General features: G+C 35.1%; 2 protein-coding genes across 3 annotated transcripts in view; one reads left to right on the top strand and one right to left on the bottom strand.

The window, feature by feature from the left end:
• Positions 1–533, top strand: part of AVEN (apoptosis and caspase activation inhibitor) — a 91722-nt gene extending 91189 nt beyond the window's left edge. For both annotated transcript variants that reach the window (XM_050336561.1, XM_050336562.1), the window contains exon 6: positions 81–533. In XM_050336561.1, coding sequence (XP_050192518.1) covers positions 81–199 — 119 coding nt within the window. In that variant the 3' untranslated portion in view covers positions 200–533. The remainder of the gene's footprint in view (positions 1–80) is intronic.
• A 75-nt stretch (positions 534–608) lies between these two features.
• The window catches only part of RYR3 (ryanodine receptor 3), a 216287-nt gene continuing 202999 nt past the window's right edge, over positions 609–13896 (bottom strand). The window contains 10 exon segments of the mRNA XM_050336554.1: positions 609–1543; positions 2322–2373; positions 3900–4000; positions 4117–4181; positions 5250–5406; positions 7394–7528; positions 9380–9526; positions 10795–10855; positions 11768–11895; positions 12467–12509. Coding sequence (XP_050192511.1) covers positions 1448–1543; positions 2322–2373; positions 3900–4000; positions 4117–4181; positions 5250–5406; positions 7394–7528; positions 9380–9526; positions 10795–10855; positions 11768–11895; positions 12467–12509 — 985 coding nt within the window. The 3' untranslated portion in view covers positions 609–1447.

Raw genomic sequence — 13896 nt, 5'->3', positions numbered from 1 at the left:
AAAAAGCAAAATGACACAGGACAAAGAGCTGATATGGAATTGTTTCCAGATTATCAAGCCTATTCTTTTCACTTTTCTAGACCCTTTGAAAGTAGATATGCCTGAAGAGAAGAGTACATCATCACAGCAACAGCAAAATACATCTAAAGATGTTACTGAGGAAGAGCTTGAAGATTGGTTGGACAGCATGATCTCCTGAAGCTCAAATTTCCTCATGTGAATAATTGAATATAGCAAACATTACATAAAAAGTTTAATTTTTTTTATCCCCTTGTTATTTCCTTTCTCTGTTTCACCTTGTTCAGTTTGCCAGTGTGCTGGCTCCTAAACTTTTGTGCAACAAAAATTAGTTTAGAAGGGGTTGAAAATTGTCAAAGACTAATAATACTATTAGAAAGGAAGGTCTAAAATTTGTGATGAAATTGGAATTGTCTTTAATAAAGAAGCAGCCTATAGCAGACTAAGAGAACAGTTATTGGAGCTTGTACTTGCTCTGTGTAGTCCTTCAAATAAAGCTGTGAATGAACAGTGAATGCATGTGTTTTAGTCACCATTCTCACACAACTCCATATTGCAGAAAAATGGGAAAGATGACAGCAACAGTAATATTTGGTTTATAATACTTTATTGCAGTGGGCACTTTTATTAGAAGAAAAAAAAATGCATAATCCTAACAACTTCTATTTGCAGGTGACCGTAGAGCATTGTTTATTTTGGCCTAAGATTTAAACTGTGTTCATTTTGATACAGTGTATGTCTTTTAACAGCAGCATCTAATAAGCTGTTATTGAAGGTAGTATAAACAAACTTCAAGTGCAATTTGATACAGAAAGACAGAAAAGCAATACAGTTAATGGGTCTGTTCATCTAGAACACTAACATAAATAAAAAGTTTGCATAGCTATGTCTACAGAGGTTTTAAGGCACTTTAATGTTTCAAGGTTGACAAAGTGTTTGAAAATGATTTCTTTTTAACTGCTTAAAGCTTTTCAAACTGTATCTTAATACATTCACTAGCAAATACCATGGGGAAAAACTGGACAGCAGTTAGCTGAACTATTTTCTCTGAGGCATGGCCTCTGATGTTCAAGTTCTTCAATGTCAAATGTGCAATTAAGATGCCTTTTAGCCCTTTCAACTGTACTTCCAAACACCAGGTTAATGATGTGGTTAAAAAGTTGTTATAATTTTAGGCCATGTTTGAAGTGGAAGGCTTAAGTTAATCTGGCATAGTTTTCTCTTTTCTAATTAAAATTCCAACAAAAGACCAGTTTCACATGTGGTAGGTACAAAAAGCCTATGAAATAGTGTCAAATTTTATACGTGTCTTAAAGTTTAAAGACATTTAAAGCAAATACAAGCTGTGAAATTGCATCATGAAAAGATTTCTTTTTTTTTTTTTTTTTTAATCTTAATAGTTCACGAATAAATAATTTTTTTTGTGATATTAGCCAAGTTGATCCTCATACTGTTTTCGGAAGCAGTCCCCTGCTGGGAAAAAATCCCAACATCTTTCTTGGTACATCTTCCACACAAATGACTCCTGAAAATGAGAAAGAGTATTCATTTTAACAGTCAGCATGCAGTTAGTGTCATAGATAAACTTTTAACTATAACCACATACTGTGCCTATTTTCATGGAGTAGAACTGTAAAGACACTGAACTCTGAAGATTATAACTCAAGAATGATTTTAAAAGTTTTATCTGCACTTTTTCTGATTCACTACTACCAAAATTTAAAGCCTATTAGTAAAATACGTAAGTGTAAATTAATCAGAACAAACCTGTTCGCAATCTGTGTATATAAAATGTGTTTTGCATTGATTGGAAAACAAAGGTACTTTATGCCTAACACTTCTTATTAGAGATAAGATATAATTAAATACTATTTATTTTCTTATTTATTTACATTTAGGCTTAACAATGCTAAACATACAGACACGCATATATCTATCTATCTACACATATATGGATTTTTACTATAAAAATAGTACCTTAACTGCTTCAATCTTTTGTGAATAAACTGTAACTGGTACATTTGAGGTTTTCATTTCAAAGATGACAGTAAGATTACTAGTACCTAACTTCTGACAGCTTTCTGTTCACTGCTTGGTAAAATAGCACTTTGCAGTGCCCCACCCCACTCTGGGGTTTTTTTTTAACCCTTCTTTTCTTTCACTGGCAGTAGACCCTTGGAGGGTGGCATCATCCCCACTCCTTGGTGGTACATCAGTTCCACCTGGTGGTACACAGCTACAAGGCTCAAGAAGATAAAAATGTTCAAAGATAAGAAAATCATTACGTTTTATTTTCTACTCACCTGGCCAGTATGCTCAGTTTCATCCTTGTTAATTAGATACATTAAGAAGAACCTGAAACAAACACATGAAGCAGGTATTAATGCAGGAAACATAACATCTCTGCCTGACCTTTCCTAGCCTGGGGTGTGTGAGAAAGATTGCCTCACACTATAAGCTGACACTGCTAGACATGTAAAGTGCCTATTTTAAGGGAGAAAATTATGTCCTGAAGCATGTCTCCTGTGGAAGCATTAACAGATAAAAATCGGTAGAAGTAGAAAAATATGGCTTAGCATTTTATTCATTTCATTGTGAAGAGCAATACCTGAAGTAGGCACATACCAAATCCTATGCACATATGCTCCAACATCTCACCTTGGAACAAGTTAGGATGGCTGCTATATGAGAAGTGTGGTAAATACTGAGCTGCACCAGGAATTCCAAACATTCATGCCATACAGCTCGTAAGCTATTTTTCTCCAACACCTATGCTCTCTCAGATGTTGAAAGCTTAAACTCATTAAGAAGGACTGTAGAGCACTAACTAAGGTCTGTTTACAGGTAACACAGCTCTTGGTTGGACATTTTGGATGCAGTGCATTTGGAATTAGATTTAGTATGTGCTTTTGCTGTGAAGAAAGGAAAGTATGCTGAATTTAACAGTTGTCTAATTAAAGGGCAAACTGGGTAAAGAGATTGTTCACTATGTATTCTAATATTAAGGAAATGGTCACTTTTAATTTACTGTGAATTAGAGGTTCCCATGTACCAGTTAAGAAAATCAATATAGTAAGAAAAGTTTGGTGGTTGTAGACTGGTAAAACCATGGATGTTAATGGAAATTTGCATCCTATAAGGCAATTGATTTTACTAATGTCAGTTAAGGCAGCCTCCACTCCAAGAGGCATGCTACCTTTTTTTTTTTTTTTTTTTTTTTGCTGGCGCAGTGCTCATATAATTATCTTTGTTGTATTAGTGACTACTGCCACCAAATTAACTTTTTTAATATCCTCTTTGGTTTGCTTTGTATTTGCTAATGAAAGTGGAAGATCACTGTCTTGGTAGTCTGGCTGATACTCTAAACATTTACAACTCCTCGATTGCTTCAAGGTTTGAAAAGCTTCACTGTCATTAAAGAACTATACAATTAGAGTTGTTATTTATGGGCAGTTGTCTTTCAATAACCTTCAAAAATGCCCTTTTTTTGCTTTGTTTTGGTTTGGGTTTTCTTTTTGTCAAATTGAGGCCAATTTTCCATGGTCTCATCAGCGTTACCAAGCTCCCAGAAGGCACAATCAAAACTTCCGAAGTGAAGCAACTCATTAAACTCTTGTCCCCTATCATTCCACGTATCTGGGTTTCCTTCCAGCAAAATAAGGTCTGCCTTCCAGTCTCATTCTACTAAGGTAACTCATATGTGTAAGGTAAACACTTTAAAGATAACCAGCAGTGTGGAGTAGAGGAGGGAAGACCAGAAATGACAGGAGATACTCCTCAGTTCTACAGAATTCTGTCTTGGAACTTTCACCAATGTGTTCACCTATATTACTCTATACCTGAAAAATTTTACTACAATTCCAGCTGTAAAATGTACTTACAGATAGTTTGCCAAGTTATGTTCTTGCAAAGTATGTGTTTCGAAGCCATGTGGGGTTGTGTCAAAATAGTCATTACCGATTCCACAAATAAAACATTTGGTCTGAAAACACAAGTTGCAGATAAACACAGATAAATTTTAACTCAAACACTATTTTAATTGGTGGCAATCTAGATGCTCTAGAACAAGAGTAATGAAAAATGTAATGTGCTTCCTACCTCCATGTCTTCCCTCACTTGTTCTTGCTGGTCTCTTAATTCACCAAAAGCATCAATAATCAGACCTATTTTGAATGGAAAAGTAGCAACAGTTCAGTACTAAGCAATATTCATATTACAAATAATGTCAGTCAGATGTCCTCCACTGTCTAGAGTTTACTCTAGTACTTATGTCTAGGTTGAACAATTCAAGTTACAATCTATCAATTTCCAAACATCCACCATTTTTTTTATGCTGCACTCCCAGCAGTAAGAATTCCTATTACATGAAGGTACAATCCTAAGAGTGAAAAGGCTTTTCTCTCCTTTACTGCAGTCAGTTTAACCTTCCATAAGCTCATCTCTTTTGTCCCTAAAATTAATTCAATTTTCACTCCTTTACTCATGAAACTCTTGTATCCCAACTCTTGTTCAACAAAGGGAGCTCTGCTCCCACAGCCCCCCTTGGCCTGGTCCTGAGGCTGCTTCACATTTGAAGCATCACTCCTCCACTTCCAACGTATTAGGATTAGAATCGGATCATTTTGGGGACTGTGACATGCATTACAGTTTTTCTTTGCCAGCAGATAGATAGATAGCCATAAAGTGGTGGGCGTTTTCCTAACAGCCTGAGGTCAGTTCATGCAATGAATGTTGAATGCTGACTGTCACTGAAGAGAGATCTCATTCACTGTGAACTACAATTGCAAACCAATTACACTAGAAATCATCCTCTAAAGAAAGGAGGAAATGGTTGTGTGACCATGGTGACTTTCTTCATGTCATTTACCCTTTTCAAGGGAAAGTCTCCATTCCCCAGCCAGCTGTGGCGGTTCCAAGGTAAAGTCTTCAGCAAGGCTCTCCAAGTTTAAATGGTAGTTGTAGGAAGAACAGTGATCCTGTACAAGCTGCATCATCTGTGACCCTTACCTGAGGTTACACATCTTGTGGTTTGACTTTGTGTAGTACTTGGGACAAGGCATTATTTATAAATTAAGTATAAAACTATTACTTTCAGAATTAATGATTTCATCAGCTCAGAAATAAGTCTTTATAGCTATACTGCTAAATGTACCTCAAACATAATATGGTTTACATTGCTGAGCTTCAGTAAATTAATTTTGAACAGTCTCTACTAAGGTAAGTGATGTTACCTTGAATAATGGCCAGTAGGATTACAATGACAAAGAAGAAAAATGTGATGTCAAAGACAATTCGATACATTTCATAAGGGTCTCCAGCAGGATCCTCAATTTCATCTCCAATGCCACCACCAGCTCTTACACCCACATACATATGGAACAGGTAACACTAAAAAAGAGAGAGGAAAATTTGCAGATATTTTTACCATGAATTACTCTCTTCAGTAAGTTCAAAAACTCTTGATTTTTTTCTTCTTTTTTAAAAATTATTCTGCTCTGCTAATTCTCTTCACAAGTTATAGTAACAAAGAACACATAGTATCATTCCTCATGTATCACATACAGTGCACCAGAAATCTGTTCCTGTCTTAACTAATGTGATTCCACCTTCAGGTACACTAACCAAGAGTGGGAGTCAGCATGAGCTGTTACTCCCTCCTCATTCCTTGGGTCTTAAGGTTCAGACTGAGACCATCTGGGGGCATTGTTCTTGTATTATTTACTGTGTTCAACTATATGCTACTCCTTAAGTTGATTCCTAAGGTTCTACCTTGCTCTGAGTATGCAGAGGACATCTAAAGTCTTGCAATGAAGTTTAGAAGTGTGGGAAAATATTTCCATAAAAGAAATAGTGACATTCACAAAATGTTTAGGTGGTTTCTTGATAATTTAATTTTGCAATACCAGATGTCTGGTTTAGTATATTGTAAATTAGTTGTAATCTCTGTTCAGTTCAATGCAGAAGAAATAACTTTACGAAAAGTGTTGCTGTGTGTCATATTTTTGAACATATAAATCTTAATGGAAAAATCTTTAAAAATGTGTATATTTAAGCTATGAAAGTATATTAGAATGAAATCTTCTGCAGGAGTGATAAACTACTGATGTTCTTGTATGAACTGGCTACAGAATCTTGTAATCACCTTCAGCTACACAGTGTGGGCTAAAAATAAATCTCTAAGTCCAGCCAGTTTTCTGAAGTCACATTAGATGGCAGTGGGTGTTAATAACCAGTATAAAACCTGACATGAGCAAACACTAAACAGAACTATACATCCATTTTTATAATGCAATTTTACTGCCAACATAAGATGCTGGTATCAGTCTAATCATACTTACAAATGTAACTTGGAAATGATTTACTGCACTTAGTAGAGTGGTTTAGAATGTAATATGCTTTCATTATTCCAATTACTCCTACACCTATTTTATGACCAGACCATTGTATCCAGCTTACAAAGGGACCAGTTTGGGCAGTTTTCATAATTTCTGTAATTTGCATGTCTGACTCATGCTGAGTGTTTAAAAGAAAGTTCAAGAATAGGGAAGATCATTCTGTGAAGTCTGTGATACACCTCTGTTCTGAGGTATTTTATTCTATCTTTGGTGTATAACACAAGGCCGAGAGTTACTATTCCATGGAAGAAATCAGCTGGCCACAAATTCAGAATATTACATTTGTAATACCTGAATTTGTGTTTTCTGTATACAGTGAGAAAATCAAATCCTCTTCATACCATCTGTAGAGTATATTTTATTAAGACATAAATAACATTCAGGGACAATGGGTAGAAATCAGATGGTAAATTGGTAGCATAAGATTATCACCCATAGTAATTTGTAATTTCCACTTTCTCATCCTTGATTTCTTAATTAATAACTAAATTACTAATTGTAATTCTGGAGCAGGCTTTTATAACTAGTGCTAATAACATCATATAATGTATATAATCTAAATAAGGACAGGAAGAGCTTTCCCACTTGCAAACATTGGGAACAAATAGGGTTTATTTGTGTTGTGAAAACACAGCATCTTTTTGCAGGTCTGACTACTTTGTCAAGAAATTTCTTCTGCATACTTCGAGGGTGTGCCATCCTCACCTGTAAAAGCATTGCAGCAAATCATGTAACATAGTATTTAGGAGAAAAATCCAGAATATCTTCCTATATGTCATCTGTTTGCTGTTTCATTTAGATCACTGGAGAATGCAGAGGGAATTTTAAGACCATTCATATTTTCAAAATTACATATATCAAGAAGAAGAGACCCATGGATTTAACAACAAAAACATCCATCCTTGCTTATCATTTTATCTTAAGTATACATTTGAAAATTCAGGATGATATTTGAAGCATGCAAGTGATGTTTTAGTTACCGTCATCATGTCATCACATTTCATATCTGGTTCATCTTCATCTTCACTTTTGTTGTAGAATTTGCGGAAGAAGTTGAATGCCACAACAGTGTAAAGGTACACTACTACAGCGAGGAGTCCCACAGTAAGAACAAGCTGTGTATGGAGACATGACGGGAAAGTAGGTTTCAATTTCAGTTTGTCAGAAGAGGAATGCTAGCTTGATGTACTGCCTTAAATATTGAAAATGGATCATATTGGACCTTTCCCCATAAGGAAACTAAAGATAGCAGTTACGATAGCTTTGAAGTCTCCCTACTGCTTGGATCACCATGGAGCTGTTACTTTATCCTGCTCTCATGAAAATCAAAGGGAATAACAGTATCAAGAAATTGGAGTTGTTTCCATGTTTCTGAGCTATATGCATGCAAACTATGTATCACTGAAGCAATGTTTACACTATTTAATTTAAAAGTTAAATTTAGTAACTTGACACACTGGACATACAGTAAAAATGTTTAAAATAAACCCCTTTCTATAATTTGATAAATAGTTTCAACTAGGACTTATTGGGACTTACAATGACCTATCATAGTCTGTTGTCTGTTCCAAAACTGGTTAGCAAGCCATTGATAAAGTGGATGGAAAATTTTTTTGATAACCAAAGAGTAATTAATTTCCACGTCCTACTTTTAAGCAAATAGAATCCTTATGTGAAAAAGTTTAGCAGTTAATGAGACTAGATTATATTGTTTATTGGAGTTGGTATTAGAAGATACAGCTCTGGAGAGGAGTTACTGAAAGCGATGTATTTTAAAAAATGCAATAACTGGAATTACTCTTTTAAAAGAAACATAAGAGTATTGAACAACAAGCTTATCATTTATCGCTTTCAGCAGATCTGTAAGTATGCTCTCAAAGTGAACATTTCAATTCAGGAATCTGCAGCTGTCTTTCAGTTTTCCTATCTACTAAGAAGAAAAGCAACAGGATTAGAAAAACTAATCTTTGGTTATTAAAAATGTAAGTAAAAGCTCTGGTCTTGAGTTGAAACAGTTTTGTCAACTGTGCTCAGTTTTGACTATTACGTTCAAAAAAAAAAAAAAGAGAAAATATATCAATCATTATATTAAAAGTAATATGATTTTGGTCATCCTGAAGTAAAATGAAAGGAATAAACCCAGAGATTTGTTTGTGTGATCATACACATCATCACATTGTGTGGGGATATTCTTACGCCTCTTCCAAAACATCATGTCATTTAAAATGTTTTGACAAGTCTAGCAGAGTGTAAGAGTGGGCTTAGAATATATGTTACTGCATTTGAGAAGGAATTGAATGTGTATGTTTGAAATTAAATTTTGGGGAAGTTCTGTTAGATTTCCTAAATGGAAATTAAAAAGTAACTGTAAAGCTTGGTTTTTGTTGTTATGCTAGCTAGGAACATAGAGTCCTCAGAGGTCAGAGAGTGATTACCTGCATAAATTTCAACAGTTAGTTTTGGAAGTACATTTTATTAATCTGATTTTTGCATGACAAAGTGACACATAAATGTATTCTACAGTGCAGACTGCCCACACCTTTAAGGACATTCTTACTAAGTAAGTATTGAAATCTCAGTACCCAGGTCATTATTACTTCTGTAGCTAAGGAGAAATTGAGAATTCTTATTATTTATCACCAATCAGTTCATCATTGAGCATATAAAAGGAGCTGGTAAGGTAGTTCATATTCTTGTATTTCTCTAAAATTATGTATTTTCTATTGTGTACGAAAATTCTTTATCTGTCTGCGCTTGGTGGGTATGGATTACTATAATTTCATAGGATTTAACATGTATGAAGTGTGCTGCAGAAGACATGATGTGATCTGTTCTTTAATCCAATCATAATCAAAATCTGTGACTGTGAAAATGGATTGCATTTTGATATTTCCTATATACAACAAATTTTTTCCAGTATTTTTACAAAATGCATTTATTTTCAAACCTTTGCATGTAGCACTAACCTGTTTGCCATTGTGAGTGACTGAAGACAAAATAGTTCGCAGTGTCTTAAAACCCATAGCAATATCCAGCAGATGAGCAGCAAAGAAGAAGTTGTTGTAGTGCCCAAGGATAGACATAGTTGTGTACCAAGCTAAGTATAAAAATGACTGCAGAGAAAGTGAAAAGTGGCAGAGTGTTAGCAGGTGCTAATGTGCATTATTGGATCAAGAATATAGCTTTTTTAAAGTCACTTACATTGTTGTAGCAGGACACTGCCTGTGTAGGGGTGAAAAAGCTCAAACTTCACCCCACTTGTGAAAATTACCAGTGATAGAGGAGGATGTCATGGTGCTTTTGGTGTTGAAGAATACTGAGACAAGCCTCGTTCAACTGCAAAGCTAAATATCATGGGGATGTGAAAAGCATGTGTATCCTGGCACTGGCAGGGATGTGGAAGGCAGATGTTTCCAGATAGAGGAACCAATGAGTGGCAGTACTAATAACTTATTTAAAGATAAATGGTGCTCTGCTCAGCTAGTGTGGCTAGCCTAGAAAAATATGACTTCTAGTCAATCACTTTATATTATGAAAGCTCAGTCTCACTTTTCAACAGTAGGGATTTTTAGCACTCCTAAGTCTGTGTGTGTGTAGATTCTTCATTCTAGTGAGAATACTCCCCACGATCACTCCTTGACGCTGAATGAAAGAGATTTGCCCACCGTCACTGGTATGGGCAAGTAACATCAATCTCTATCTTAGTAATTATTAAGCTACATTTGAAACCATTAATTTAATAAATAATGTACTATACTACCCAGAAAACCTAAGGCACATAGCACAGCTTATTCTTTTTAACAAGCAGTGAACCTGAAGCCACTTTGACGTCAAAGCTTATATTGAAAAACAATGGCTCAGTGTATTTTAGGAGAAAAGGAATTTATACATCTTCACTTGATTTACTTTGGCTGCCTTGTTTGTTTTGGAATACTCAAGAGGATGCAAAAAGAGGATTCACAAAAAAAAAAAAAAAAAAGGGGAATTTTAATATAAACATGGTCCTTTCAAAGGAGAAGGTTTGAAAGAAAAGAATGTCAGCCATGCCAAACAGATGATTCAAGTACAAAAAAGGATAACTTTTTGTAGACTGTGCTTGATTTTGGAAAAGACACCTTTGGTTGCTGTGTTGATTTCTACAAAATTAAATGAATGCACCATTAACATCCAAAATGCTGACATTGTATCAATGGTGTGGAGGTGCATACTGCCCTTTTGAATCAAAAAGAAAATTCTGACATAACAGAAAAAAATATTTTAAAATGGCTCTCTAATGGAATAGTATTTGTGTATGGTTGTTGAAAATAAAAACAGATGGTGAAAGACATACAATCATGTTTAGAGTAAATCAAAGCATATTATTCTAGGCTAACATACTCACATTATCAGTGAAAACAACTCCAAGCTTCCAAATGTGGTACTTTGTATCAATGGAGCTTAACCTAGGAAATACAAAATTTTTGAAATGCAAAAATGTCAAAATTAAGTACTGAATTTGTGTTTATAAACAGCAAACTAGGTTTGGCACTTCACATTTGTTTGCTGAAGGTGGTGATATACATTAACTGTTCATTTTTTTAGAGTGAGGCAGGTGCTTCATTTTTCAGAGTATTCGTTACTTCTGAGCACCTATAAAGAGTTTCTAAACCACTGAAACTGGTGAAACAATTTCAGTAGGAGTGACACTGCCATATTCCAGACTTAAAAAATTAAAATGCATATCAAAAATAGTGACATCTGGAACCCAAACTGCTTGAATTTGAGAGGTAAGTGGTCTGTCTAGTGTAAAATATTGCCAGAATAACCAAAAGATAATGCCTTCTGTAAGATTTTAAATATTTTATTAGCCATGAGATGGCATGCAAAGGGAAATCTTTCTTGTGGGTCTTAAATATCAAAGAAACCAAACTCTTATAGGAGCCTAAATCACTTGAGACTGGGACACTTTCAAACACTTGTCTTCACTGACAGATTAAGTCAGGAAAACATCTATGAATTTTTTCCTAGACACCTGGGAGCTCCATATTTTTTATCATTACTTTTTCTATCTTTTGGTTTATAAACTCTGTTGTTAAAACTTTTCAATGCTGCATTAATTATTGTTTAAAATAAAAGAGTGCTCAGCTATATAAATCAACATAAACTCACAGATTTTTTCTTATTTTTATAACACAAATATGTTTTAGAATGAATAAAAAGCTTTTTAATTTTACTTCCACACTAGGAAAACTTCTCCATTTGAATTTTCCATGCTGAGGAAAACATCACTACAGTTTCAATATAAAATCCATTTTTATCATTGATGGTGAAGTTATACCAACACGTCATTTGTCTGTGAAGTTCAGAAGCCATACCATGATACAAGAGATGCCTCTTCTGGTTCACTCTCTTCCACTGGACTAAAATCAAGGGCACTTTTGTCCAAACCCAGAAGTTCTGCAATGCGCTCTGCTCCATATAAGTCTCCGTACTTGTTAATAACCTAAAAATGGGAGAAGAGAAGCTTTGGCTCAGAGAAAGTCCTCAGTGACATTCACCCTACTTTAGGCCAGTAGTTGTCAGGAATTAAAAAAGAAAAGGTCTTTCACAATTAACATTACTAGAACAGTCAGAACTCCCAGGAAGCCAGGTGGGGTGGAGCATAAAAAAGAAAAATAGAAGCATTAAAGGCTATTATCTGAAAGCTTATGTGTAATTTACTGTCATTTAAGCTGGCATGTTTTTCTTTTTTTAGGGGGATGAGGAGGCTTTGTATCCTAAAGATGACAATAACTGTAAATTAGACCTGCTGGCTGATTGACAGTATAAAGTTATTTCAAATGTCTGAGTCTAGGAAGGAAACCACAGCCTTCTGTCTTCCTCCCTCTTCCCACCTACGCTGCAGCTGCCTGTTCAAAAAGACATTTAACACAACAATGACTTCCATAAAACAAGTTTCAGTTCTCAGTTATTTGTATATTTGTTTGTGCAGGAGAATATCACACAGATATCCAAATTAACCAAATAGTAGGTTATTGCTATGACTTAACATAATAGAAATATAAAAAGCCTACCTTCCGTTTTACAAATTTGTCCCAGTAATTGTTAGGGAAGGACCTATATAGATAAGGCAAAGATATTTCACGTTATTTAACTTGTTAGGGGAAAATTAAAAAAACAATGAAAAAAGATAAAATACTGTGTTCCTGATCACTGCAGATTTTGCTGTAATTTCATTCACTCACTGCAATTCAATATCATTCAATTCCTAAATAAATACTTCATAGTTCCTAGCCATAAAAATCAAGCCAAGCAATGATTTCCAGATGAAAATAAGGGAGTCTTGAAGCACAAATAATTTTTTAAGTTCAATGGATTACATTTCAAATAGTCTTGTTCTCACATGTGTCATGTTGTTGTCATTGGATCTGACATCCCAGACAAGACACAGTAAAAACCATTTATATTTCTAAAGCCACAAGACTGTTCCCCTAAAGAGCATTTTGCATCATCTGCCTCTGAGCAACACTGCCCACACTAGTAATTAAAAGAAAAGCTGTTGTGTATACATAGAAGAATTAAATGGAGCAGTAAATCTTAAATATTAAAGAGCTGTCAGGGTATCTATATTGAAAGTTCTATGCTTTTTTTGAGAGTAGTAAACCATCATGATGCTTCAAAAAGCAACTGGTTTTATGCAGGAGAGATCTTACAACAGACACAAGGAAATACATCAAATGTGACCTGCAAGAAAAAACAGATAGTGTTCTTTCTTATCAGTGACATTTCTTTGGTCTTCAACTTGATCATAAACAATGTTCTTGAACTGTCTTATTAAAGCTGCATTAAAACCCTAAACTCAGTTCATATGAGAGGGAAGGATTAGCCTGCTTAAATTAGCCTTAATCAGCTTCAGTAGACAGTGCAACATGCTGAGAACAGACTGAACACTGTGTCATTAAGGATAAGTGGACAATATATTTCATTAATTCATTATTCTTCTTGCTGAAGATAAACTTACTGGATATCTAGATAGCTTGCAATCAATAGTGAAAGAAACTGATTGGAAGCTAAGCAAGCTCTTCAGTTTCCCAGCTACCCTCTGTTGTAACTTTAATAATATGTACTAGTCCATGTTGCTGACTGAAATTAAGGAAAATTATTCAATTTTAGGTGTAGCAAAACAAAGAATTTCTGGTATTTTAGATATTCAAATCGTAGAATCACAGTTGGAAGGGACCTTAAAGATCTCATTCCAACACCACTGCCATGGGCAGGGAATGTTCCACTAGACCAGGTTGCTTCGAGCCCCATCCAGTCTGGCCTTGAACACTTCCAGGGATGTGGAGTCCCCACCATTATAGTAAACAATTTCTTCCTAATATATAATATAAACCTAGCATACTTCAGCTTAAAGCCATTCCCCTTGTCCTATCCATACATGCCCTTGTGAAAAGTCTCTCTCCAGCTCTCTCGTAGGCCCTCTTGAGGTGGGCCACTTGAA

The sequence above is a fragment of the Myiozetetes cayanensis genome, unplaced genomic scaffold, assembly GCF_022539395.1.
Source record: "Myiozetetes cayanensis isolate MyiCay16 unplaced genomic scaffold, myiCay2020 scf6-25, whole genome shotgun sequence".
In the NCBI taxonomy this organism is placed as follows: domain Eukaryota; kingdom Metazoa; phylum Chordata; class Aves; order Passeriformes; family Tyrannidae; genus Myiozetetes; species Myiozetetes cayanensis.
The sequence above is the reverse complement of the archived record's forward strand: the minus strand, read 5'-3'. Positions and strand labels throughout refer to the sequence as shown.